The sequence below is a fragment of the Hemiscyllium ocellatum genome, chromosome 25, assembly GCF_020745735.1.
Source record: "Hemiscyllium ocellatum isolate sHemOce1 chromosome 25, sHemOce1.pat.X.cur, whole genome shotgun sequence".
NCBI classification, from domain to species: Eukaryota; Metazoa; Chordata; class Chondrichthyes; order Orectolobiformes; family Hemiscylliidae; genus Hemiscyllium; species Hemiscyllium ocellatum.
In genome coordinates this window covers 54,087,566-54,115,176 of record NC_083425.1, presented here as the reverse complement: position 1 = coordinate 54,115,176, position 27,611 = coordinate 54,087,566, and the positions used below count along the sequence as shown (strand labels likewise).

The following is a 27,611-nucleotide window of genomic DNA, read 5'->3' as shown; positions in this document are numbered from 1 at the left end:
GCCACAAGAATTATCCCGAGACACTCAATTATTTAAAATTTATATCAATGACTTGGAAAGGGGGGCAAAGTGTAATGTATCCAAAGTTGCTGGTGTTGCAAGAGCAGGATGTAAGTCATGAGGATGAGGACGAGGACCTAAGGAATTGGCAAGGGATCAGCATAATGACTGGGCAAAAATTTGGCAGATGGAGTTTTATCTAGGAAAGTGTAAAGGCATGTACTTCAGTAGAAAAGATCTTAAAATGGTCTCATTTAAATGGAGAGAGACTCCAAAACAATGCAGTGCCAAGGATTCTGAGTGTTTTTGTATATGAAACAAAGGATTCAGAAAAGATTTGCACGAATATTACCAGAGTTGGGGGATTTGAGCTATCGGGAGAGGTTGAACGGGCTGGGGCTGTTTTCCCTGGAACGTCGGAGACTGAGGAGTGACCTTATAGAGGTTTATAAAATCATGAGGGACATGGATAGGGTATATGGACAAAGTCTCTTCCCTGGGGTTGGGGAGTCCAGAACTAGAGGGCATAGGTTTAGGGAGAGAGGGGAAAGATGTAAAAGAGACCTAAGGCGCAACTTTTTCACGCAGAGGGTGGTACATGTATGGAATGAGCTGCCAGAGGATGTGGTGGAGGCTGGTACAATTGCAACATTTAAGAGGCATTTCGATGGATATATGAATAGGAAGGGTTTGGAGATAAGGGCCAACTGCTAGCAGGTGGGTCTGAATGGGTTGGGATATCTGGTTGGCATGGACGAGTTGGACCGAAGGGTCGGTTTCCGTGTTGTACATCTCTATGATGCTGAGTACAGTAAAAAAAAAATTTGTAAGTTGCTACATTTACGGCACCATCTTGGATATGAAAGTACCTGGGTACAGATTCTTAAGAAATTCTTCAGAAAAAAGTTAGAAAAATGAAGAAAAAAAGGTTCAGAATAACTGTCTTTACAACTCAGTCCTCATTACACCCAGCCTCCACCAGAGTGATCTCCACTGACTCGCTGCTGCCTGAGTTGGACCGATCATCGTCGGAGCTACCACACTATAGCAGGAGAAAGTGAAGACTGCAAATGCTGGAGATCAGAATCAAAAAATGTGGTGCTGGAAAAACACAGCAGGTCAGGCAGCATCCGAGGAGCAGAAGAATCAACATTTCTGATGAAAAAGTTGCAAAGTTAATTTTCCCGCTCCTCAGACACTGCCTGACCTGCGGTGCTTTTCCAGTGCCACACTTTTCGACCAACTTTAGTAGCCACCTGAACCCACACTTGCCCTGCAATGGTGTCCTCAGCTCAGTCGTTGCCTTGCTGATACCAGAAGTCCCCACTCGTGGCCAGTGCGATTGCAGCCAGGCGTCCCTGGCTCTGCAGCTGACATTGAGGGCTATGAGGAACTGGTACACAAGCAGTTGAGGTCTGGGACAGATGAGCCATGATGTTGTAGAAAAGCAAAGCAGAATCGAGGGCTGAATGGCTTGCTCCTGCTCCTATTTCTTTTATTCTTATTTGCTGCCTTGATGTAAAGAACAGTCACTCTCCTCTCCCCTCAGGAATTTAACTCGTCTGTTATGTTTGGAGCAGGTCAGAGTCTTAGTGGTCTTGGTAGAACACAAATTGTTCGAGAGTAGACTGATAAGGCAGTAACTGGTCACATTGGCGATGTCCTGGTTTTCGTGAATGTAATTAGTTAAGAAATCACAACACCAGGTTATAGTCCAACAGGTTTATTTGAAAGCGCTTGCTTTTGGAGCACCATTCCTTCAGGTGGTTTTGGATTATAAGACCGTAAGACACAGAATTTATAGCTAAGGTTTACTGTGTGATGTTACTGAAATGGTGTACTGAAATGGTGTACTGAAAAAGACCTTGATTGTTTAAGTCTCCCATCTTTTAGAATGAACATGTTGGTTTCAGTTCTTTCATATGTAAATCTTAAATCTCAGAACCTTTTAAAAGTGACATTCTCAAGTGAACTTTAACAATAGGTGCCATGTAGGCCTTGTTAATGCATTGAACATGTGAGGTGCCTTGTGTGAAGCTGTCTGTGGTCCAATGTTCAGATTGATTCTAATCTAAAGTAGGGATTTACAGAATTGTACATGGATTTGTGCAGTTTTTGAGCAAAATAAAATGTAATTCTGCAAGTACAAATTCATCCACAAATCTGTGTGTACGTACGTACATATAAGGCTGTGTGCGGGGTTACGAGTGCCTGTGAAAGTGAGTGTAAAAGGGTATAGGTCTGAGAGGATATGTGTGAGTATGAGCGAGGGTCTGTGTGTGTGTGTGTGTGTGTGTGTGTGTGTGCAGTGGGGTCACCTGTAGTGTGACGTGAACCCTAGCCCTCAACTGAGGGCATCCCCATGGGTACTGAACTTGGCTGTCAACCTCTGGTTGGCCACTTTTCGTTGTTGGTAAAAACAATGACTGCAGATGCTGGAAACCAGATTCTGGATTAGTGATGCTGGAAAAGCACAGCAGTTCAGGCAGCATCCAAGGAGCAGGCGAATCAATGTTTCGGGCAAAAGCCCTTCATCAGGAATACAGGCAGAGTGCCTGAAGGGTGGAGAGATAAATGAGAGGAGGTTGGGGGTGGGGGAGAAAGTAGCGTAGAGTACAATAGGTGAGTGGGAGAAGGGATGAAGGTGATAGATCAGGGAGGAGGGTGGAGTGAATAGGTGGAAAAGAAGATAGGCAGGTAGGACAAGTCATGGGGACAGTGCTGAGTTGGAAGTTTGGAACTGGGGTGAGGTGGGGGAAGGGGAAATGAGGACACTGTTGAAGTCCACATTGATGTCCTGGGGTTGAAGTGTTCTGAGGCAGAAGATGAGGCGTTTTTCTTCCAGGCGTCAGGTGGTGAGGGAACGGCGATGAAGGAGGCCCAGGACCTCCATGTCCTCGGCAGAGTGGCAGGGGGAGTTGAAATGTTGGACCACAGGACAGTGTGGTTGATTGGTGCGGGTGTCCCGGAGATGTTCCCTAAAGCGCTCTGCCAGGAGGCATCCAATCTCCCCAATGCAGAGGAGACTGCATCGGGAGCAACGGATGCAATAAATGATATTAGTGGATGTGCAGTAAAACTTTGGACGCGGAAGGCTCCTTTGGTGCCTTGGATGGAGGTGTGGGCGCAGGTTTTGCAATTCCTGCAGTGGCAGGGGAAGGTGCCAGGATGGGAGGGTGGGTTGTAGGGGGGCGTGGACCTGACCAGGTAGTCATGGGGGGGAACGGTCTTTGCGGAAGGCGGAAAGGGGTGGGGAGGGAAATATATCCCTGGTGGTGGGGTCCGTTTGGAAGTGGCAGTATGTCGGTGGATAATTTGGTTTATGCGACAGTTGTTATCTATCCTGAAGTCTGCCTTGGAGGATGGTCACCCGAAGGTCCGAGGTCGAATGTCCTGGACCGCTGAAGTGTTCTCCAACTGGGAGGGAACACTCCTTTCTGTTGATTGTTGTGCACTGCCCATTCATCTGTTGCCGCAGCCTCTGCTCGGTCTCACCAATGTACCATGCCTCAGGGCATCCTTGCCTGCAGCGTATGAGGTAGACCACATTGGCCGAGTCACATGAGTACCTGCCGCGTACACGGTGGGTGGTGTCCCCATGTGTAATGGCGATATCCATGTTGACACTCTGACACGTCTTGTAGTGTCTATCGTGACAGAGTTGTATGGAGTTGTCCTGAAAGCCGAGCAGTTTGCTACGTAAAATGATCTGTTTGAGGTTTGCTGGTTGTTTAAAGGCGAGAAATGTAGGCATGCAGAAGGTCTTGGCGAGGTACTCGTCCTCATTGATAATGTGTTGCAGGTCACGAAGAACATGTTGTAGTTTTTCAGCTCCTGTGAAGTGCTGGGTAATGAAGGGTACCCGTCAGTTGCAGCTCGTGTCTGTCTCCTGAGGCGGTCATTCCGGTTCCTTGCTGTGGCACATTGAACATGAGTTGAGCATCGTACCCAGTTCTTATGAGGTCATCTTTGAGTACTTCCAAGTGTCTGTCATGTTCCTCCTCATCTGAACAGATCCTGTGTATGCATAGGGCTTGTCCATAGGGGATGGCTGTTTTAATATGTTTCGGGTGGAAGCTGGAGAAGGTTATCCGTAGGTTTGTGGTAGAGTGAGGTGCTGAGGTGCCCATCCTTGATGGAGACGCATGTGTCCAAGAATGAGAGAGATATTAGAGAGTAGTTCATGGTGAGCTTGATGGTGAGATGTAACACATTGATATCACTGTGTACTTGTTTCTGTAACTCCTCACCATGGGCCCAGAGGAAGAGAACGTCATCAATTTACCTGGTGTATAATGTTGGTTGGAGGTCCTGCTTGGAGGAGAAGTCTCTTCGAACCTGTGCATGAAAATGTTGGCATATTGGGGTGCAAATTTTGTCCCTATGGCTATCCCTTGTGTCTGGATGAAGAGCTGGTTGTCAAAGGTGAAGACATTGTGATTGAGGATAAAGCGAATGAGTTGTAGGATGGTGTTTGGAGATTGGCAGTTGTTGGTGTTGAGTACTGAGGCTGTTGCCATGATGCCGTCATTGTGGGGGATGCTGATGATGTGTCCATTGTGACGAGGAATGTTCCCAGAAATCTGTAGTCGCTACAGAAGCTGGGGGTCCCCTGTACAATGGGTTTCAAGATGCCTTTGACATAGCCAGAGAGGTTCTCTCACAGGGTCCCATTGCCTGATACGATGAGATGTCATGGTGTATTGGCTTTGTGTACCTTCGGAAGGCAGCAGAAGTTGCCTATGCGCAAAGTAGGTGGGATGGAGTGTGCGTAGGGAACTCTGAAAGACTGATACAAAGTCCTGATCAATGTATTTAGTTCACAGGTGTGTTCTTTGGTCAGATCAGCCAATGTGGATGTGGAGTGCATCAAGTTGGTTTAAAACAAATCACTGTGGTGTTTGGAAACTCAGAAGCTCCTAAAGTTTGAAAACCAGTTTCTCAGGAAATGGGCATCATTGATGCTATCAATCACCGGTTACCCTTGCTATAGCCCTACAATAGCAGTTAAGTTCTGACTAAACAGTATCTCTATTTCTCTCACTACAAATGCTGTCTGATCTTTATCTCAGGCTTCCTGTGTATTTCACATTCACAGGATTTGACAGTGTTGCGAAGCAATTTGTTGCCCCCCCTCCCCGCACCATACTAGATGATATCCCCAGCACATTGGGTAAGCAACTTTACTTATGCTTCAAGTAATTTGCAGCAGCAATTCTGACAGGCCCAGCTGGCTCCTCCCTTCCTGTTGGTGCTGCATCAGCACAAAATATTTTCCTGACTTTCAGCTGGTTTCTGATTTGAGAAGTTCCTATTTCAGATTCCTCCTCAGCACCTTTGTCAGACTATTTAATATAAACAAAACGTGCCATGCACCGAGTTTCCACAGAATGGTTGTGGCACAGAAGGAGACCTTTCTTCGTACATTGTGTCTGTCTGTTACCACTCTCCATGTGAGCAGTTCACCTAGTGCTGGACCCCTATCTGTGTAAGTCTGCAGTCTGACTTCAAATCACCAACGCGAAATACAGACCCAAATTGCTTACTGCCACCTTTTGTACTGTTGATCAATATTTACTGAAGGGAGGGGAGGGTTTGTGTTCTTGAGCACCTCTGGCTGACTGATCCCATTTAGAGATGCAATAGCCAATACCTTTCGGGCATATTGCTAACCAGTACAACAGGCTATTCAACATTCAGGTACAAACACCTTTGGGTTGGGCACTTGGTTGCTTACAAACCTGCTGAACTGTATAGCCAACGTTACAAAGCCCTTGAATGACTCCATTTTTCTTGTACATAACAGATAGTGGCTGATTTTATTAGAATTATTAAATGTAGTACAAGTATTCTCTTGAAAATAGTACTTTATTGTTTAGTGTTTGGAACTTTGTTAGTCAATGTTGGCAACCACCCATAATTGAAGAATCGGAGACCAGTTAGAATCATTGAAACATAGAATCATAGCCTGTTACGGCTGTATCGCCAAAAATCATCTTCTGCACACACTAGTCCCACTTTCCCACACTAGGCCTACGGCTTGAATATTATGATATTTCAAAAGTGCTTTTTAAAGGCTCTGAGGATTTCCTCCTCAACTACCCTCCCAAAGCCATGCACTTCACGCACACACCACCCTCTGTCTTTCTTCAAATCCTCTCTAAAGCTCCTGCCTTTCACATTATGTTTGAGCGTGCTCGTGTCTTGCCATTCATTGACTTATCTTGTTCCCTCTTCCCCGAGTTTAATGCCCTACCCTTTCCCTGGTTATTCTCTCACTCTTACTGTACTTATAGAATATCTTGGTATTTTCCCCAGTCTGGCCTGCCAGCATTTTCTCATGCCTTCTCTTTCTTATCTCACATTTATCAACATTAAATTCCATCTGCCCATCTGTTGATATCTTCTGTAACTCAGCACATCCCTTATTATCAACAACACAGCCAGTCTTTGTCAGCTCCAAAATTACTTATCGTGCCTCCCCACATTCTCATCCACATCATATATGAATATCACAAACAATAAGGGATCGAGCACTAATCCCTGTGGTACGCCATTTCACACCCAGAAGCAGTCACACAGACTTCTGTCGTCACCCTCTGTCTCCTATCACTCGACCAATTTTGGATCCGTCTTGCTCAGTTAGCCTGGATCCCATGGACGTTTGCTTACTTTATATAAGTTTCCAGTTTGGGACCTTGTCAAAGGACTTGCTGAAATCTACATCAACTGCTCTAACCTCATCTACACAGTTGGTCATCTCCACCAAAACTTACACCAGATTTGTTAACCGCGACCTTCCTCCGACTAAGCTATGCTGACTATTCCTATTAAACCTATTCCTATTAAACTCTCTCCGATAATTTCCCTGCCATTTAATTTGATTTGATTTGTTGTAGTTACATGTATCTAAGTACAGTGAAAAGCTTTGTTTTGCAAACAGTACAGGCAGATCAAAGCAAACAAGGACATACAGATCATAGAGCAAGGCATACAGGTTACACTGCACAGGGGATATGCTATGCAAGATCAACATTATTTGAAGTTAGAGAGTCCATTCACGGCAGGGAAGAAACACTTCTAGAACCTATTGGTTCATGTGTTGAAGCATCTGTATCTTCTGCCTGACGGAAGAGGCTGTAGGAGAGTATTACCGGGTTGGGAGGGGTCTTTGCAGTCTCTGCGGCAACAAGAAATGTAATTGGAGTCCATGGTTGGGAGCTTGACTTCCCTGATGGTTAGCACTGTGCAGGTAACCTTTTGTAGTTTCTTACGGTTGTGGGCAGAGCAGTTGCTGTACTAAGCTGGTATACACCTGGATAGAGCGCTTTCTAGGTGCATGTGTAAAAGTTGGTGAGGGTCCTTATGGACATGCTGAATTTCCTCAGCCTCCTGAGGAAGAAGAGGCATTGCTGTGCTGTCTTGATTGTTGCGTCTACGTGGGAAATCCAGGACAGTTTATCGTTACTCCTAGGAACTTGACACGCTCTACCCTCTCCCCGTCAGTTCCATTGATGTAGATGAGGGTGAGTCATTCTCTTTTCCTCCTGAAGTCAATGATCAGTTCTTTAATTTTGCCAACATTGGGAGAGAGGTTGTTCTCATTGCACCATGACACCAAACCCTCAATCTCCTTCCTATATTCTGACTCATTGTTCGATATCTGTCCTACCACGGTGATGTCATCAACAAACTTGTAGATGGCATTCGTTGAGAATTTGGCAACAGGTAGGGTTCTGAGAACACATCCTTGGGGGCTCCAGTGTTGAGTGTTATTGTGGAGGAGGCGCAGTTGTCTATCTTCACTGATTGCGGCCTGTGGGTCAGGAAGCTGAGGATCCAGTTGCACAGGGCAGAGCCAAGACCTAGGTTTTGGAATTTTGAAATTAGTCTGGAAGGGGTTATGGTGTTGAAGGTGGAGTTGTAGTAAATGAGCAGGAATCTGACATAGGTATCCTTTGTTATCCAGCTGTTCCAGGAATGAGTGCGGGGCTAGAGAAATGGTCTCCGCTGTAGACCTGTTTTGTTGATAGGCAAATTGCAGTGGATTGAAGCAGGTTGGGAGGCTGGAGTTGATGTGGGCGCTGACCAGCCTCTGGAAGCACTTCATGATTATGGAGGTCAGAGCCACTAGACAATGATCATTCAGGCACATTGCAAGTGATTTTTTAGGAATTGGGATAATGGTGGTCTTTTTGAAGTAGGTAGGGGACGTCAACTTGTAGGTGGGAGAGGTTGAAGATGCCAGTGAATTCCTCCGCTAGTTGGTTCGCACAGGGTCTAAGTGCATGACTAAGGACTCCATCTGGGCCCATTGCTTTCCTTGGGTTAACTCTCATGAAGACCAATCCGATATCTGCAGTGGTGACAGAGGGAACAGGTGTGTCTAGGGCAGGTGACACTGTGCCACTGGCATTCTGCTTGAACCAAGCATAGAGAACATTGATCGCATCAGGGAGGGATGTGTCTTTGTCTGCCATCTTGCTCTGCTTCATTTCATATCCTGTTATGTTGTGTACCATGTTAGAATTGAAGAGTGTGGCGCTGGAAAAGCACAGCCGGTCAGACAACATCTGAGGAGCAGAACAGTCTTCGTTTTGAGCATAAACTCTTCTTCAGGCATCTTTATCAAATTCCTGATGAAAAGCCTATGCTCGAAACGTTGACTTCTGTTCCTTGGATGCTGCCTGACCGGCTGTGCTTTTCCAGCATCCACTTTTTGATTCAACATTGTCTTTTGCTTGAAATGGGCAATAAATCCGACTTAACCCTTAAAAATCCACATCCCGAGAGTTCATTTGTACAAAAAGGAAGGAGTGTTGAAGACTGATGCAAATATTTCCTTGAATAAGATTGTGGTTGGAATCTGAAATAAGCTGTCAGAGGAGTTGGATGAAGCCAGGAGACCAGTATGTTGAAGACACTGCTAAATGCTGTCACAGGACATCAAGCATTTGTACTTTGGGAGGATGATGAATTTAACTGAAGTACTTTAGTTTGGAGCTGGTCTTGTCGGGATAATGAAAAAAGAACTACGGATGATGTAAATCAGTAACAAAAACAGAAGTTGTTGGAAAAGTTGGGGCTGGTTAACACTGCAGCCTCACAGCACCAGGGTCCCAGGTTCGATTCCAGCCTCAGGCGACTGTGTGGGGGTTTCCTCTGGGACTCCAGTTTCCTCCCACAATCCAAAGATGTGCTGGTCAGGTGAATTGGCCATATTAAAGTGCCCATAGTGTTAGGTGCATTAGTCAGAGGGAAATGGGTCTGGGTAGAGTTACTCTTCGGAACATCGGTGTGGACTGGTTGGGCTGAAGGGCCTGTTTCCACACTGTGGGGAATCTAATCTTATCTAATCTAATCTAAAAAACTCAGCAGGTCTGGAAGCATCTGTGAAGAGAAATCACCATTAATGTATCAGGTCTGTTGACTCTCCCACAGAACTGATGATAGTGAGGAAAGTTTTGTCTGTTTATTTGCAGAAGATAGGGTGGGGGGAGAGGGTAAGGACAGGTGGGGATAGAGCCCAAAGAGAGAGAACAGCTGGACAGACAAAGGAGTGGATAATGATCCGGCTAGGAGGGTGAATAGCTGTTAATGGGGACTGCTAGTGGCTGACAGTGGGTTAGCAGATTGTGTGAGGCCTGGTGTTTGGGGTAAGGGTTAGGACGTGGGAGAGGTCAGGCCCTAAAATTATTGAACTTGATATGTAATCTGGAGGGCTGCAGGGTCCCCAAATGGAAAATGAGGTGGTGTTCTTATGGCTTGCACTGCTCTTTGCTGGAACACCGCAGAGAGAGAGATGTTGGCCAGGGAACAGGGTGATGTGTTAAAGTGGCAGGCAATTGGAAGCTCAGGGTCTTTTGTTTTTGCAGGCAAAATGTAAATGTTCTGTGAAGCAGTTGCCCACTCATTTCCCCAGTGTAGAGGAGACCATATTGTGAGCAGTAAATACAGTAGACTAGATGAGGGAAGTGCAGGTAAAGTGCTCCTTCATTTGGAAGGTAAGTTTGGGATCTTGAATACTGAGGGAGGAGGAGGTAAATGAGCAGTTGTTGCACCATTGGCAGCTACAGGGAAAGGTGCTGTTTGGCTGCGGGAGGAGGAGATATTGGTAGTGAAGGAAGAGTGAACCAGGGTGTCCCAGATGGAAGGTGGACAGGGGAGGGGAGGGGAATGTGTGTTTGCTGGTGACATCTTGTTGGAGGTGTTGGAAATGGTGGCTGATGATCTTCTGGATTTGGATGCTGGTGGGATAGTGGGTAAAGTCAAGGGAAACCCTATCACTGTTGCAGGAGGAAAGTGAGAGGGTGAGGGCTGAAGTGCGGGAGATGGGTTGCACACAGCTGAGAGCCCTGTTGATGATGGTGCTGGGGAATCCTCAGTTGAGGAGGAAGATGGATGTTTCAGAGGCTCCCTTATTGAAGTTGGTCTCATTGGAGCACATGCAACTTGTCGTTGGGATGGTATTTTGTGATGCATTAGGGTTGGAATCTTGCAGCAAGAAAATGGTATAAATGATGATTTGTTTTCACCAATTACTGAGATGAAAGGGATGGTTGGAATATGCAAGTCTCCACCACAAACTGTTCCTAAGTGCAGATCTATTAGTTTTCCTAAAGATGGCATTAAACGGTTTCTTTAGAAAGTGGGATATTAAATGAAAAGGGAATGGCCATGTGCTGGGGTTGGTCTTTTTGACCTTTTATCTGCTCCTCTCCTGTCTTTGTGACTCTTTTCCACCAATGCTGGTTGGTCTTGCTCTTTCCCCCAAGTACCAGTCCAACAGTAGGTGGTGAGTACCAGCTGACTGTTCAACTGAGTGCCACTATAATACTTTATCTGTCATATACCTGTGTGTATATAGGTTACAAAACATGAGAGTCCTACTAGGTATGAAATAAGGTCTACCTGTGTGATTTGGTGTAATATTCCCAGGAGGCAGCTCTAATTTGTGTTCTGACTACTCGTGTTTTTCAGACCACAACTGATGAGGCCAAGGAGCGACTCTACGAGAGTCTGTTGAGTGAGTGCCGTGATGCCATCCAGGCAGTTCGTGAGGAGCTCAGAGTCGATCCGGTAAGTGAATGTGAAAATGTGAGAGAAATGTCGACAGAACAGCTCTTCAGTCACTGATGATGATACCTTGTATTTCCACAGTTTTCGTCTGTACCATAATATTAGGCCATTCAGCCCTTCAAGCTTGCTCTGATATTCAGCTAGATCATGGCTGTTTGGCACTTCAACTGTGCTTTGACTCTGTTTCCTTTTAAAAGCTTGCCTAACAATCTCAGTCTTGAATCCTCAAAAGCTCATCACGCTCTCACACCCGGAGGAATGTTCATATTTCTGTTACCCTTTGTGTGAAATTGTGCTTCCTAATTCTGGGTCTGAAACTTTGCTCAAAGCTTTAATTTTAAGTTTGTCCCCCTCACTAAAGAGAATTGTTTCTTTGTGTCTGAAATCTTTTAATCATCTTAACCACCTCAATCAGATCACCTCTGAGTTACTGATATTCAAGGAAAGCCATCTTTAAGTAACTTACTCTCTTAATTTAAGCCCACTAAGATGAACTATTGTTTTCATTAATCTGTGTTCCATCCATTTCAAAACCAAGATATTTTTCCTAAAGTATGATAGCCAAAACTAAATACAGCTCACCCAATGGGGTCTGACCAAGCCTGTTTTCAGAATTAAGAAGTTTAGACTACTGGCTCGTATAGAGTGTGCTCATCTGGCTTGAGGTTTGAACCTCAAAGTAGAACAGGAGATTGAGGTTTTTGCATCACATGGATATATAGCACACAGAACTGTGCAAAGAGTAAATGACCTTTTTCCATCAACGTTGACATTTTTTAATTGTCAGACTATGAAGAGTGGCCTGCCATTAGCTCTTGTTGATCACGCAAGAGTGACATCACAGAAAGTTTATAGGTTCATTGGCTAGTATTGAAAGGGAACATTTGGAGGCAGACCTCCAACATGCTTGTTTATAAAGAGAGTATCTGTTAACTGGTTGAAGCCTACTCGATTCCCAAGTTGTAACATTATACACATTGGTGGTAAAGTTAATATAATACATAAAAAGCAACGTAAGTGAATAATAAAGTAATAATTTGAAAATAATTGAGAATGGTAGTGCATGTCATGTGTCAAATCTGTCGTATGTGGGAGTTATGCAGGATATACCTCAAGGCAAACATACCTACAGAAAATGTTTGAAGTTCCAACAACTTCTGCTCAGAGGTTATGAGCTGATGCTGAACTACAGACACTGTGGTTCTTTAGGGAAAGGGAAAGTTACCTGAGGTTATTTGTACCAGGAGGTAGCCCTTCCTGTTAGGATAGGGTGTTCTGGTATGGCCAGTGGTCAGGGATAGGATGATGTAACTGCATATGAATAGGTAATGGAACTGAGAGTGCAGGAGTGTCAATGCCTGTAATTATTCAACAGGTTTGATGTTCTCTCAGCTTGTTTGGGTGAGAGCGGGAGCTCTAGGATGGGTGAATGAAGTGACCATGCGCTACAGGGAGCCAACAGGAATGTGGTGGTAGGAGGGAGTAGCACAGCTGGGGACATTGACACTGTTCTCTGCAAAAAAAATAGCAAGAGACGGCTGTATTGTCTGCCCAGTGCCAGGGTTCAAGATACCTGCTTTCAGCTGGAGAAGAGCTTGCAGTTTGGGGGCAGAGAGAATCCAGCTATCATGGTCCATGCAGGCACCAATTACATAGGTAGTACTCGGAAAATGGTTCTGCATAGTCAATGTGAAGAACTAAGCATCAAATAAAGAAGCCGAACTTCAAAGGTAATAATATGTAAATATCGTAATGGGACTGCTGTTCTTGCGAACTGCATAGCTAGGAAGTAGAGCGGGTTTAAATCAATAAAGTGTGGGCAAGAGCCCAAATTTGGGAAGTTACAGTGATCCAAAAAGAGGGGATCATTTAATGGACGAATAATTAATCTGGGAAAAAATAAATGGACAATGACAAGAAGGGATGGGCCATACAGATCTCAAAGCAAATTGAGTTTGGTTTATCATAAATATTAAGAAACAATGTAATAGTGTACAGTTCTGTGCATCCCTATTTGATGTAAGTCACAAAGTAAGTTAAACCAGAATGTGACAAATACTATGTGAAATATTGTTTTGAAAAATGTATCCAAGGATATTGTTGGTCAACCCTCTTCCCTATACAGTCACCTCCTCTTTCTCACATTCTCCCCCTCCTTTGCTCCCCTGCCCCCCACCCCACCCTTTTCGCACACTCCCTTCTCTTCTACCCCAACCCCATTTGCCCCCTGCTCCAGGGTGTTGTAATTGTAAAGTCATACCTAATAAAAAAATTAATTCCACCCTGGATGGGCTGATAGATCGGGTGTCAAATTAGATGCAGTAATGTTGAATTTTAGCTCCAAGTGAATAAAGTGAAGCTAACCAATCCATACAGATACAGGCTGGTTTTGTTTGGGTATTCCGAGCAGGGGTTTGTTATGAACTAGCAGTCTTGGAAGAGAAGGGTGTACTAGCTATGTCAGTAGCATTAACAAAGATGATTGTAACATTGCAAGCTCTTTATTTATTGTTTATTCAGGCACAGAAGCAGCGAGAGCGTTCTCTGGAGCCTGATTCAGGAAAGGTGTCCAGTCTACAATATCTTCACAGGTACCAGTCATGCTCATAGTGCAAAGAGAAACTTGACCAAGCCCGTAGCTGCTTTTCATGCAGTGAGCAGCTGAACTGTATACACTAAGAAGGACCTTCAAGCATTCGTACTGAGTTGGCTGACTGCACCCAAGTGGTGGCTAAACTCAGCAATGAATGTGTGTTTAAATGAAGGGTCAGTTTGGCCTATCTGTGATGCCTTGCTGTTCACACCGTCAGTACCAGCTGTTAGGATTTGCATAAAGAATGACTAAACAAGACCAATAGCTGTTTCTCAAAACCTGACTGGGCAGACAAATGTATCTGTTGCTTTTCAAATTATTTTCGATTTTCCATCTAAACCTTTAATACTATGGCAATGCCAGTCTATGTTTGGAATGCTAAAATCCCCTACCATAACTAACCGGTTATTCTTACAGATAACTGAGATCTCCTTACAAGTTTGTTTCTCAATTTCCCTCTGACTCTTTGGGGGTCTATAATACAATCCCTTTCTTATTTCTCAGTTCCACCCAAATAACTTCCCTGGATGTATTTCCAGGAATATCCTCCCTCAGCACAGCTGTAATGCTATCCCTTATCAAAAATGCCACTCCCCCTCCTCTCTTGCCCCCCTTTCTATCCTTCCTGTAGCATTTGTATCCTGGAACATTAAGCTGCCAGTCCTGCCCATCCCTGAGCCATGTTTCCGTAATTGCTATGATATCCCAGTCCCATGTTCCTAACCATGCCCTGAGTTCATCTGCCTTCCTTGTTAGGCCCCTTGCATTAGAATAAATGCAGCTTAATTTATTAGTCCTACCTTGTCCCTGCCTGCCCTGACTGTTTGACTCACTTCTGTTCTCAGCTGTACCCGTCTCAGATCGTTCTCTTTCCTCACTATCTCCCTGGGTCCCACGCACCCACCTTACTAGTTTAAATCCTCCCAAGCAGTTCTAACAAATTTCCCTGCCAGTATATTAGCCCCCTTCCAATTTAGGTGCAATCCATCCGTCTTATACAGGTCACTTCTAACTCAAAACAGATTCCAATGATCCAAAAATGTGAATCCCACACACCAGCTCCTCAGCCATGTATTATTCATCTGCTCTATCCTCCTATTCCTGCCCTCACTAGCTCGTAGCACTGGGAGTAATCCAGATATTGCTACCCTTGAGGACCTCCTTTTTAAATTTCTGCCTAACTCTCTGTAATCTCCCTTCAGAATCTCAACCTTTTGCCTTCCTATATCATTGGTTCCAATGTGGGCAATGACCTCTTGCTGGCCCCTCTTGCCCCTCCTTGAGAACATTCTGCACCCTCTCTGAGACATCCTTGATCTTGGCACCAGAGAAACAACACACCATTCTGCTTTTTTTCCTGCTGGCCACAGAAAGATCTGTCTGTACCTTGGACTATAGAATCCCCTAACACGATCTCTTGGCAGCCGACTTACCCCCTCATTGCATTAGAGCCGGCCTCAATACCAGAAACTTGGCTGTTCGTGCTACGTTCTCCTGAAAATCCATCACCCCCTACATTTTCCAAAACGGCATACCAGTTTGAAATGGGTATATCCACAAAAGACTCCTGCCTTAGGTGCCTACCTCTCTTACCCGTCCTGGAGTTAACCCATCTATGTGACTGTATCTGAGACTTTCTATAACTGCCATCCATCACAGCATTTTTGGCAGATATAATCCGCAGTAACCCTTAAACTCTCTTCAAATTCCCACACCTGACAAGAAGTACATATCACTGCAACGGCCATTTTTGCTCCTTCACAATCTACAGACCCAGAGAGTAACACCATCTTATCCCTCTACAAAACATTGCCCCAGGTTAAATTAATAGCTATGGTTTATATTTTAAGTTTAATCAACAGACTTATCTTGAATGTTAGTATTAATTTTGGTGCATCCCCAGCACTCCTGCGGAATGTTTACATTTATTAATTGGCCTGATCCTGCAGCAGTGGGTTTTAATCCAAAAATGATAAATTACTGTCCAACACAATCGTAAGTGAAATACAAGCTAGAGGGTCCTTCAAGAGGGTTGAGATTTAATAAATAATGTAATTGTTTAGGAATGAGACTAGGATACTCTTGAGCATAATCTGCTGTTCGGTTGGATCATATCACAGATGGTATGATGGGTGGTACGGTGGCTTGGTAGTTACTGCTGCCGTACCTTGGGTGACTGGCTATATGAGGTTTGCACGTTTCCCCCCTTATCAGTACCACTTTCCTCCCTTGGTCCAATGGTGTACAGGCTAGTTGGAATGGCCATGCTAAACTGTCCGTAGTGTCTTAGGATGTGCAGGAGAGGTGGACTAGCCATGATAAATGTGGAATTATGGAAATGGACTAGGGGACTTGGTCTGGGTGGGCTCCCCTTCAGAGGGTCAGTGCAGACTCAATGAGCTGAATGATGTCTCTGTGCACTGTAGGGATTCTGTTATCTGATCTACATCTTTGTTGTAAAGTCCTACCTTTGTCTATCTTGAAGCATTTACTTCTAAAAATTCTTACCTAGCTCTGTCTTGAAAGTTCCAATTGTCTCACCAAAGGGAATATCTGCTCTGCATATACCACATTAGACGTTTTGAATGTCCGAAACCGATTCTTTATTAAAGTTTGAAAGAGGCTTTGCTCGGTTATAGATTATCATGCACTCATTATTAATTCCCCTCATGCAGTTATCTTACATACATTAAGCTTTCCACTGCGATCAAACGCAATGTTGCCATGGCTGAGGCTTTGCAGAAGCAACTAAGTGAGCCAGTAAAAGACGAGGGAAAGCGAGTGCTGCGGCCGCAAGACCTAATCCGACTGTATGACATTATCCTGCAGGTAAGTGCAACCGTTTGTATTTTTGAAAACCAAAATTTCCTCCACAGTGGGTTATTCCTTTAAATCCAGACTGCTGCAACTTGCATTAAAATAACTCGATCAGAAATGGTCTGCTGTGTAGGATATGCAGAGGGTGGGCCTGGGATGAGGACACCTGTACGAGCAGCTTGGCAGTGCTTTTGAATTCTAGTAATTTATACTAGTCTTATTGCATCTCATTATTTCAAACTTCTGACTTTAATTCTTTGGTATGTGCACACTGAGTGCGCTGGGGCAATTACAACAGCATTTTGTTGGCTCATGTATCATAGTGATATTGTGGGTCACATGATCACATTGAACCAGTAGAAGTAATGAAAGAAAGATTGCTGGAAATGTTCTACAACTGTTTCTGAAGACGAGTATTGGATTTGCAGCACGATGGCTCAGTGGTTAGCACTGCTGTCTCACAGCACCAGGGACCTGAATTTGATTACAGCTGACTGACTGTGTGGAGTTTGCATGCACTCCCCGTGGATTTCTTCCAGGTGCTCCAGTTTCCTTCCACAATCTAAAGATGTGCACGTTAGTTGGATTGGCCATGCTAAATTGTCTATAGTATCCGGGGATATCCAGGATAGGTGGATTAGCCATGGGAAATGCAGGGTGACTGGTATAGAGAGGGGAGTGTGTCTGGGTGGGTTACTGTTTGGGTGTCGGTGTGAACTTGATGGGCTCAGTAGCCTGCTTCCACACTGTAGGATTCTATGATTCAAAATGTTAATTCTGTTTTCTGTCTTTACCCATGCTGCTGAACTTGCTGGGTCCTGCAGCACTTTCAGTTAGTTTACTATCTCCAGCATCCATGGTATTTTACTTTTCATTTAGAAATGTAACTATTGCTATGTTTCATAATTAAATGGGGGAATTGTTTTTTTATGATGAGTGGTATATCTTTAAACATTTCGGAGAAACTGAAGATTGCTGATGCTAGGGAGTCAGAGTCGTAAAGGGTGGCACCGGAAAAGCATAGCAGGTCAGGCAGCATCCAAAGAGCAGGAGAGTCGACGTTTTGGGAATAAACCCATCAGGAATATGGGAAGGGAAGAGGGATGAGAGTTAAGCATTTGCTTGGTGTAATTGAGGTAGCTGAATGATTTTGAGTGGCTGGAACACCCCAATTTCCCAAAACACTAAGTATATTTGCCTTTGGAAATGATGTGCCCACAAGCTGTGGTTGAAGACTAATGAACATACCAATTAGTGAAGAGTTTACTCTGACAGTCAAATGGCAAACCACCCCCAGTTCACTAGATCGTGGTCTCTGAATGTAGTGGGTATGACTATGGCTGGAGGTGCACCCTTGTTGCCTCCCTTCCCTGACAGCTGAGTTGTCAGCCTCACATCCCTCTCTGGTTTGATCTTTCTTTTTTTATTCATTCATCGGATATGGATATCATTGGTTTTAATTGCCCAGAAGGCAGTTAAGAGTTAATCACATTGCCGTCAGTCTGGATTCAAATGTAGAGCAGACAAAGAAAAGATTACAAATTGCCATTCCTGAAGGACATTAGTGAACCAGATGAGTTTTTTTTTGACAATTGACACTAACTTCACTGTCATCATTAGACTCTTACTTTGCCATGAGGGGATTGGAATCCAAGTCCCCGATTATTACTGGGGTCTTTGGATTAATAGTCCAGCAATAATACTACTAGGCCATTGCCTTTCCCTACTCATCCCCATTCATTATTCTTTGCCCAGCTTGTGTGAGATGTGCAACCACTTCCTGTGCTGAGAACAATTGTAGTTCTACCAGCATTTCAACAATGAATGGGAGCCTCATCCAGACAGGGATAGTTCTGGACAGGGATTATCCATACAGGGATTATCCATACAGGGCCCCATTTCTCTGCCTGTAATCTGAAGTGTTTCCATGTTGACTGAATTTTCCCAAAAGAGAATGCAGGAGTTGAGAGGAGATGGGGAATTGGAAAACAAAGAAAAGTATACAAATTACCAGAGAATGAGAAACATACAGAAGAGGAAGAGAACAGGCTTGGACAGGGAGGGATTCTCGGAGAAAACATCGAACTGAGCAAGTGAAAAGCATTTGGTTTTTGTATGTAACAGAAATGAGATGGTCAGCAGTGCCTGGAAGCATGGTAACTAGCAGTGCCAAAACTTGGTTGCTGCCTGAGCGCCATTAGCATTTAACAACTGTCTTTTCCTGCCAGCTCATTTTTAAATGCAGTTTCAAAGGTCTAGTGCACAGTCGGATATAGGATTTTCAGTGAACACTTGTGAGGCAAGAGCCTACAACGAGCTCCTGGGGGATACTATCAGGAATTGATAGGCTTGTCCTTTATCACTGAGCATCTTGGACAATGTTCTTTCCAAGCTGCACAGTTTTTGCCGCACTCTAAGTCCCCACTCAGACCACATGCAGTAGACTCATTTAAATTGATAAAGAGGACAGATTGTCTGTAAAAATAAGATGGACTGTTGGTCTTTGAACCTGGACAAATAATAGCAGCATCTCTGATGCCCATATTTGCAGCTTGAACGGCTCGACACTCCTGGGCTGGATAGTTCCAAGTACCAATTGGTGGACATATAGTATGGTGTATATACTGTACCAGAGTGCTTCTAACACTGGGCATTGTGTTCATGCACAGAATCTGTCAGAGCTGCCCCAGCTGTCAGGCTTGGAAGATGATAAAAGCTTCCAGGCAGAGGTGGAGCTGAAGACTTTGGTTTACAAGGCCTACAGGTAGGTAGGAGGAGAACACCTTCATTCTCACCACCTCCATTAAACAGTTCTTGCTGTATAATTCTTCAGTTTCTACTGCTTGCTTAGCTGAAGATGATGATTGCTTCAGGCAGGCATAAATCCATATAGTCTTGCTTCACTTGACAGCCACAATTGAGAGGCATAATGTCCAAATGTGTATATTTTCCTTAATTTGGTCACTGAACCTGAGGAAGGCTGATTTTCTTTTTACCCTAGAATGAATCAGTCAGTACCTTCAAGAAAGGACTGGGGGTAATTAGAGAAGAATAAGTATTTAAATTAATCACTAATTAAGGTTTGTCCATGTCCTCCCGAAATGAAGGAACTGTGCTTCGAAGGCTAGTACCTCTAAACCTGTTGGACTATTGCCTGGTGTTGTGTGATTTTTAACTTTTGTCCATCCCTGGCCAACACCGGCTCCTTCAAATTATGACTCCCTAAAAATGATATCTTTGTAATAACACTGGAAAGATGAATTGATCTTTTCTTCAATGACTGACACATCAGCTGAAAAACATCATCTAGCTGTTAGTGATCATGCCTGAATATATTGGAATCTGGATGTATGTACAATCGGGGCCAAATGTTACACTGCAATGAAATTCACTTATACTGTTTGTTACAGAATTCTCCACATAATTTTGGATGGGGTTCAAATTAATTCCAAAGCCATGCCTGTGTTTCCTGTGAGCTTACTTACAAAGTATCTTTTGACAGTATAACCTATATTCCCTTTTCATTACTGCATTGCTCTTGGGACTTTCTGTGCACATGCACCCATCATTTCAGGAATGATTATAGCATGCTATGTCAGCAGACCAAAATTAAAGCAAGCTTATGCATAGATAGCAGAAGGCCTGGGTTCAAATCCTACCTGCTCTAGAGGTGTCTAATTACATCCCTGAATAGGTTGATTTAAAAATATTCTACGTAGTTCGCTTGAACTGCAAATTGTTCAGACCATTCCATGTAATGCTGTACTGTGAAACAATCAGCCAATTGAATGTCTTTGTCTTTCCTTACAAATGTTCTTAGCTAAAGATAAACATTTTTCTGAGCAGGACTGGCTGTTTCCTTTTGATTATATTCATGGGATTAGGCAGGTATTCTTGCTGGTAAAACAGATTTCTCCTCCATTTGCTACAGTCAGAATGGCACCCAGTCCAATAACATGCGTTGAATTAATGGTAATAGTCTGCTGTAATCTTTGTCATGTACTGCCATTATTCTATTTGGCTGAATTTAATGAGACCACTGTTTGAGACTGCAAGCTCACATCATTCTCTCCAGGAGATTGCACTGCTGTTATCCTTTGGGATTGATCCTTTTGCTGCAATTCTCTGGAAAAATGATTAATTTGTATTATACACGTATAGGGAACTTGCAGCTGGTACTGCTTCAAATGGATCTGCTGACTTTGTCCCTCTGTCATCTGTATTACCATCCAGAAAGATGAGGGCAAAAGGTACATGGCAGAGCCACCATTTAGAAGCCTCTCGGTGTCCTGACTTAGAAATATATCACCACATCACAATCCTTGAATGCCATCCTAACAACGTGTGTGTACCTCCATGTTCTGAATAGTGGCAGTTCAAAAGGCAGCTCACCACCACCATCTCAAGCACACTGAAGAATGAGCAATAAATGTTGGTCTAGCTCGTGGATACATTAATAAAAACACACTTTGAGAATAAAAGACTGTGCCAGAATGTATTGAAGTTTTTGAAATCCTGAGGCATCTGGACACAGTAAATAGGGAAAATGTTCCCAGACATGAAAAGATTGAGAATGAGAGGTCACAGATTTCAGTAATTAGTAAAAGAAACTGAAGTGCTATGAGGATTTTTGTTTTGTATAATGACTGGTTAGAATGCACTGTCTGAAAAGTAAGTTTAGAGCCAGGTTCAGTCAAAGCATTCTGAACAGAATTAGAGGGTTAAGTGGTTAGCACTGCTGTCTCACAGCGCCAGAGACCCGGGTTCAATTCCCGCCTCAGGCAACTATCTGTGTGGAGTTTGCACATTCTCCCCGTGTCTGTGTGGGTTTCCTCCGGGTGCTCCGGTTTCCTCCCACAATCCAATGATGTGCAGGTTAGGTGAATTGGCCATGCTAAATTGCCCGTAGTGTTAGGTGAAAGGGTAAATGTAGGGGAATGGGTCTGGGTGGGTTGCTCTTCGGAGGGTCGGTGTGGACTTGTTGGACCGAAGGACCTGTTTCCACACTGTTAAGTAATCTAATCTAATCAAAATAGAATAACGTACAGGTAAGTCAAGAAAAGTTGTACCAAAAATCTAATGGATCACATGCACAGTGGGCCGAATGGCCTATATGTAATAACTCACCTGCTGCTTAAGATCTCTATGGCCGCGCCTTTCTCTATCTCTGTAAACCCCTTCAAACCCACTGTGCTCTGAGATGGGTGTCCATCTAATTCTGACCCCAAAATGTCAGAGCAGTTGCCTCAGCTCCAAGCTCCAAGCTCTGGAACTCCTATTGACTTTTCCTTTCTTCACATCTCCCTCCTCCCTCTTTGACCTAGCTTTCCTGAATTACAGTAATGTGACTTGCATTGAATGTTTATAATGCCATGGCTGAGTCCCTTGGAAAGTTTTATGGTGTTAATTACAAGTTCCTGCTATTGTAAATAGATTTTGTTTGCTTATTTGCTTTTAAATCCTGCACCACACCCTCTCCCACCTCCAACCTGATTGACAGTACTTTGATTATAATTAGTGATATCATTGCAAAGTAACCCACTGATGGATGTTCATTGTTCCTAACATTTGATTGTGCTAACTGATTTGTTTACTTAGGTACACTATCTGCAAGTAAGAAACCACATTGGTTTGGCTGTGTTTTAATCAGAGGCAAAGAACTGGAAGCTAAATTCCAATCTTTTCATTTTAAACATGGAATTTCGAACGATCCTATGCTTCTAAATTAAATACAATGCAGGAGTGATCTTTGAAACTGAACCTCCTCTTTCTGTTGCATGGATTTGTGGGGTGCAAAGTGTATTAACCAGGAGCAGAAAGTAGGCCTTTTTAGCCCATCAAGTCTGCTCTGCTGTTCAAGGTCATGACTAATCTGATAATCCCAATCTTCACTTTCCCATAGTCCTCGATTCCCTGTCTCAGCCTTGGATAAACTTAACAACCCAGCCTCAGCAGCCTGCTGCTGGAAAGTATTCTACAGATTCACTACCTTCTGAGAGAAGAAGTTCCTTTTATGTGTCTTAGGTGTGTGATCCCTTTATTCTGGATTTAGCCCCTCTGGTCCTAGACTTCCCCACAAGGGGAAACCACCTCTCTGTGTCATCTCCTCAAGCCCCCTAAGAAACTATTTCAATAAGATCTTGTCTCTTCTAAATTCCAGTACAAACCAACCTACTCAATGTCTCATAAGAAAATCCCTCTGTACCCATTCAGGCATTCATTAACAGCAAAGTATTCTTAAAGTGCAAATATTTAACTTTTCACATGTTGAAAGTTTGGTTGAATTTCCTATTCAGAATATTCAGTATATTCTGTGCAAAGTTTTGGTTTTATTTCAGGTATTTCAAAACCTGAAATACAACCAAAATTAGAGAATATACTGAATATTCTGAATGGAGTAGCTCTACAGGTTAGAATTATTCACATTGATTTAAAATCAGATGACTAGTAATCACCTATTTTATCAGCGGTGGTTTCAGGTCATCCTCACAGAGCGAGCTTGACCTTCAGGATTTCTTTCTTCAAAACACAGGCGTACCCAGCAGTCCCACATCCACTGAAATGTAGCTCAGCCGTTTTCTCCACTAAAAGGTAAACCACCCTTCAGTTGTCGCTCCCTTATTCTTTTTCAGTCAAGTTCCCCAGCCACCATCTTCCCTCGTGGGGTATTTTCTAATGTCAGCGGCTTCAACAGTGCACCTTATTTATTATGAGATAGTTGAATCCATTATAGCCAGCTATAGACTATAACCAGGCCTGATTGTGTAGCCCTTATGGTCACATGGGACTGTTGTGGAGCAATGCTGGCATCCCTACCTCTGAACCGGAACACCCAGTTCCAAGTTCCACCTACTCCAGAGATAATAACATCTCTGTGAAAAGAGCAAAATAAGGAACATATCGATTTCAGACGACTCTTTTCCCTGGTGCGTCGTAGGCTGAGGGGTGATCTTATAGAGGTCTATAAAATCATGAGGGCATGGATAGGGTAAATAAACAAGGTCTCCTCCCTGGGGTGGAGGAGTTCAGAACTAGAGGGCATAGGTTTGGGGTGAGCGGGAAAAGATATAAAAGAGACCAAGGGGCAGAGGGTGGTACGTGTATGGAATGAGTTGCCAGAGGAAGTGGTGTAGGCTGGTACAATTGTAACATTTAAAAGGCATCTGAATGGGTATATGAATAGGAAAGGCTTGGAGGGATATGGGTCGGGTGCTGGCATTTGGGACTAGATTGGGTTGGGATATCTGGTCGGCATGGATGATTTGGACCGAATAGTCTGTTTCTGTGCTTTACATCTCTATGACTCTTGTGCAATAGTGGTGTTGTTGCTTCAAAGCAAGATGGCCCGGGTTCCAGTCCCAACTGCCTTAGGTATGTGTCATAAGATGTCTGAACAGGCTGGTTAAAAATAACAAGCCATTTTAGTTACTAGGCGTGATTGTGGAGCAGTGGCAGTGACCCTAACTCTGAGCCAGGAGGCTTTGGTTCAAGCCCCACCTGCTTCAGAGGTGTATCATAAAGTTTCTAAAGAGGATGATAAAGTATCTAGCTCTTTCAATCTTACCTGTGCAATGGGGTGTAGTGAGCCAATATTGGAGTAAATCATTAGAGATCACTTAAAAATGTATCATGGAACAAAGGTGGATTTAAATTAAACAAGTAGTATTCTTGTTTGGCAGCCCCGCCTAGAGAATAAAAGCTCCCAGGTGAATAGCAAATAAAAATTAATATGGCCCTGACTTAAAATGAGGTGCTGCCCTGCCACCAATTACAACAGGGTGGGGCTTCAACCTGTTGGTCTGCTGTAACCTCACCCCAAATCTCAGGGTGGGGTCCTGCTCATGGAGGGGGGGGGGTGACTGAGCACCTGCCCCACTGTCAGCATTCCCCAGATATCTGTCATCAAAGGGCCAGGGAATTCCCAGGCGCACCTTGCTGCTGTAAAGTGGGACGGTCGTTTGGCTGTCATGCCCAAAGAACTTCAGATCTTCAAAACAAAATTAGAAGTGGGCTATTTGTAAATTTGATTTTACCTCCCTTCCATCGGAATGCTTCTGCCCCCAGTTCCAACAGAATTTACAGGCAGCAAGAACAGCAGAGAAGGCGGCAAGTCCAGTCGGCTTGCACTGCCACTGTAGAAATGTCAGAGTCTGATATCTGTGAGGCTCCACTGATAGCATCAGGCTGAAGGTTGAGTCTTTTAAGACCACTCCAGTCATTGAAATTAGCCCATGCCTGAGAGAGTGCTGCATAATTGGCAAGATCATCTTTTGAAAGATAAATTAAAATAGTAACTGCATCAAGCCAATATTTGTGAAAGGTTGAACACTCGGAGTGTTTCCCGTAGGTGTTGGAGGTATGGTGTGGGGGATTCTGAAAAGGGCAGATGAGCACAATGGCCTGGCCAATCAACCGAAGCAGCTTATAAACCATTCTTCAGAACTGACCTGTTCACAGCAATCTTCAGAACTTCAAAACATTCTGGATATTGTGGTTTAAAAACCTACTTTTTGCCCGTGGGATCATCTTGTTTACACTGATAGGTTAAACTACATAATTTAGTCAGTTTCATGTTAATGGTTTTAGTGGCATGCCATGGTGCTTCATAAATTCAAAATCATCTTTTCACTAAAGTGACTGCCCAGATGCTGATATATCAGATTCAGAAGCTGTTTGAGGTCATCAGGAACTTTTGAATCAGTTTGTTTGTTTCACAATGTACTCCAGAGTTGTAAGATATTTGTGTTCTGGAAAAGGGGCTTTCTCTGCATTGGTCTCTGTGTCCTCTCTCTTTTCCAGGTGCTTCTTCATTGCCCAATCCTATGTCCTTGTGAAGAAGTGGAGTGAAGCCTTGGTCCTGTACGAGCGGGTCCTTAAATACACATCTGAGGCACAGACACAGACCGCAAAATTTACAAATCATATACAGGTACTGCATTTTGTATGCTACATTTTGTCATTTGTGTTTTCAGATTGTAAACAATGGCAAAAGCACCATAAATAATGCTGTTATTTTGGACATTGCTTCCACTGGCTGGTTCAGGATATCTAAATAGACTTTTTGGGAAATCAGACAGCTAAAACACATAGTAACTCATACTTTGTGTTTTGGTATTTTCCCTGGGCTCCCATATTGTTGAGTAGAATGTGTGAACTATCAAATACAGACCCAAATTCCACGCAAGGTGATGTCACTTTTGAGAAAAGACTGCTCAGTACATCAAACTGTTTCTTCTGTCCTCCGATTTACTTCTCTGGGGTCATATGCACCAGTCAGCTGCTTCATCTTCCTTTTTAAACAATAACATTTGCCCTTCAAAAGTAACAGACTATGAATCACGTCAATGAAATTTAAAGATAGAAGGAATCCTAAGGAAGTTCTCCTATTGGCTTAACCACTTGTCACCATATTCCTTCTAAGCTTTGTCCATCTAGCAATACTCTAAGTTGGTCTAAGCATTTATTACTTTACACCTCTTTCACTCGAACAGTGTTGTTGAGACTAAATCTCTTTCTCTGTCTCTCATCTGTTGGTAAAACTTCCAGTATGATCAAAATATTTGGTTAATGCTATTTAACTTTGAGAATGACCTAATCTTTTCTTGGGTTGCATTATGTTTATCAAAGCTATGTAGAGTAATGAGCAGTGAAATAAGCTCTACACAGGTATTCTGGTAAAGGAGAGTTTTGAAATGTTAGGTACTATTTGCAGGATGGGATTTCTCAGTCAGGCCCTGCCTCCTGTTTACTGCCTTCGACCGGCACACTGATTTTGGAGTGATTTTTATTTTATCGGCAAGGGATGTGTAAATCGGCCAGCTTTTTGTTCCTGACAGCAATCCTGTGATCTCTTTTAGACTGTATGGATGTTAGATGCAGAGGTAATCAGGCCCCATTGTGCCACCTGCCATGATTGAATAGGTTACTGAGGTTCACTCTCGAAGCTCCTATATGAATATGGTCATTTAGTGACAGGAAACTGAACATTGTGTTTTCAATAAATGGTGCCCTTTCTGGAAACCACTGCTTAAGTAAGGCAGCTTCGGGTTGGTCAGTAGCCCGAATTTGCTATTTAAACTAGTTTTCTAAAATATTGTATCTGAAGATGTTTTTATGAAACGTTGCAAAATTTTCTCCTATGTTAATTTTGATTGTGTTTTGTTACATTTCCTTGCTTCGTGTCTCAATTATACAAAGTTTGAACCAATGTGCTCTCCAAATGTAATATCTGTCTCAGAATTAAATGAGTATTGAATTGAGTGCAGGTAAGCATAATTTCTGATCGTGCAGCTGTGGGCAAGTACAGTGTTTGCATTGCAATACAAAAGCAGTATTTATGAGAACTATGAAGCTGTTGAGAAAAATGTAATGTAGATGCCACAAAGTTAACTCCTGACCACTTGTACAGAAGCATTTGATTAATGTGGTGCTACTTCTGTGCAGGATCTCCCTGATGTAAAGGACCTAGCAGCACGAGTCAATGCTGAGAAATACTCAGTACAGGCAGCTGCTATTCTAGGTGAGTACCTGGGCATTTAATCATGTAGCATAAGTATGTAAGTTAGCTCGCTGAGCTGGAAGGTTTGTTTTCAGACATTTTGTCACCATGCTAGGTAACATCATCAGTGAGAATCTCTGGTGAAGCACTGGTGATATGTCCCACCTCTCTATTTATAGCTCTTGGTTTCTTAAGGTGGGTGATGTCATTTCCGGTTCTTCCCAAGGAAAGGTAGATTGATTTAGGTCCTGTGTGTTTATTGATGGGGTTCTGGTTAGAATGCCATGTCTCTAAGAATTCTCGTGCGGGTCTTTGTTTCACCTGTCCTAGGATGTGGGTGTTGTCCCAGTCAAAGTGGTGTCCTTCTTTGTATGGAAACTAGTGAGAGTGGCTAGTTGGTGTTCATGTATGATGGTAGCAAGTTTCCTGCTATTTGTCCGATGTAGTGTTGTTTTTTCAGTTCTTCCAACATCTCAAAAATTGCATGATAGTTATCTCAAACTATGTGGAACTTCCAATAAAATGGAAACAGCCAAATTTGGGCAGGAAGGAATAATTTCCGTCTTGACCCCCTTCACTTCCCTAAATTGTCTGACTTGTATGTCATCCAGCACTGGATTAGCA

The 27,611-nt window shown here is 43.5% G+C and overlaps 1 protein-coding gene across 1 annotated transcript in view; it reads left to right on the top strand.

The window, feature by feature from the left end:
* The window catches only part of srp68 (signal recognition particle 68), a 59,370-nt gene that overhangs the window by 25,386 nt on the left and 6,373 nt on the right, over nucleotides 1-27,611 (top strand). Inside the window, exons 9-14 of the mRNA XM_060844364.1 lie at nucleotides 10,981-11,079; nucleotides 13,600-13,670; nucleotides 16,348-16,501; nucleotides 19,159-19,253; nucleotides 25,289-25,418; nucleotides 26,933-27,008. Coding sequence (XP_060700347.1) covers nucleotides 10,981-11,079; nucleotides 13,600-13,670; nucleotides 16,348-16,501; nucleotides 19,159-19,253; nucleotides 25,289-25,418; nucleotides 26,933-27,008 — 625 coding nt within the window. The remainder of the gene's footprint in view (nucleotides 1-10,980; nucleotides 11,080-13,599; nucleotides 13,671-16,347; nucleotides 16,502-19,158; nucleotides 19,254-25,288; nucleotides 25,419-26,932; nucleotides 27,009-27,611) is intronic.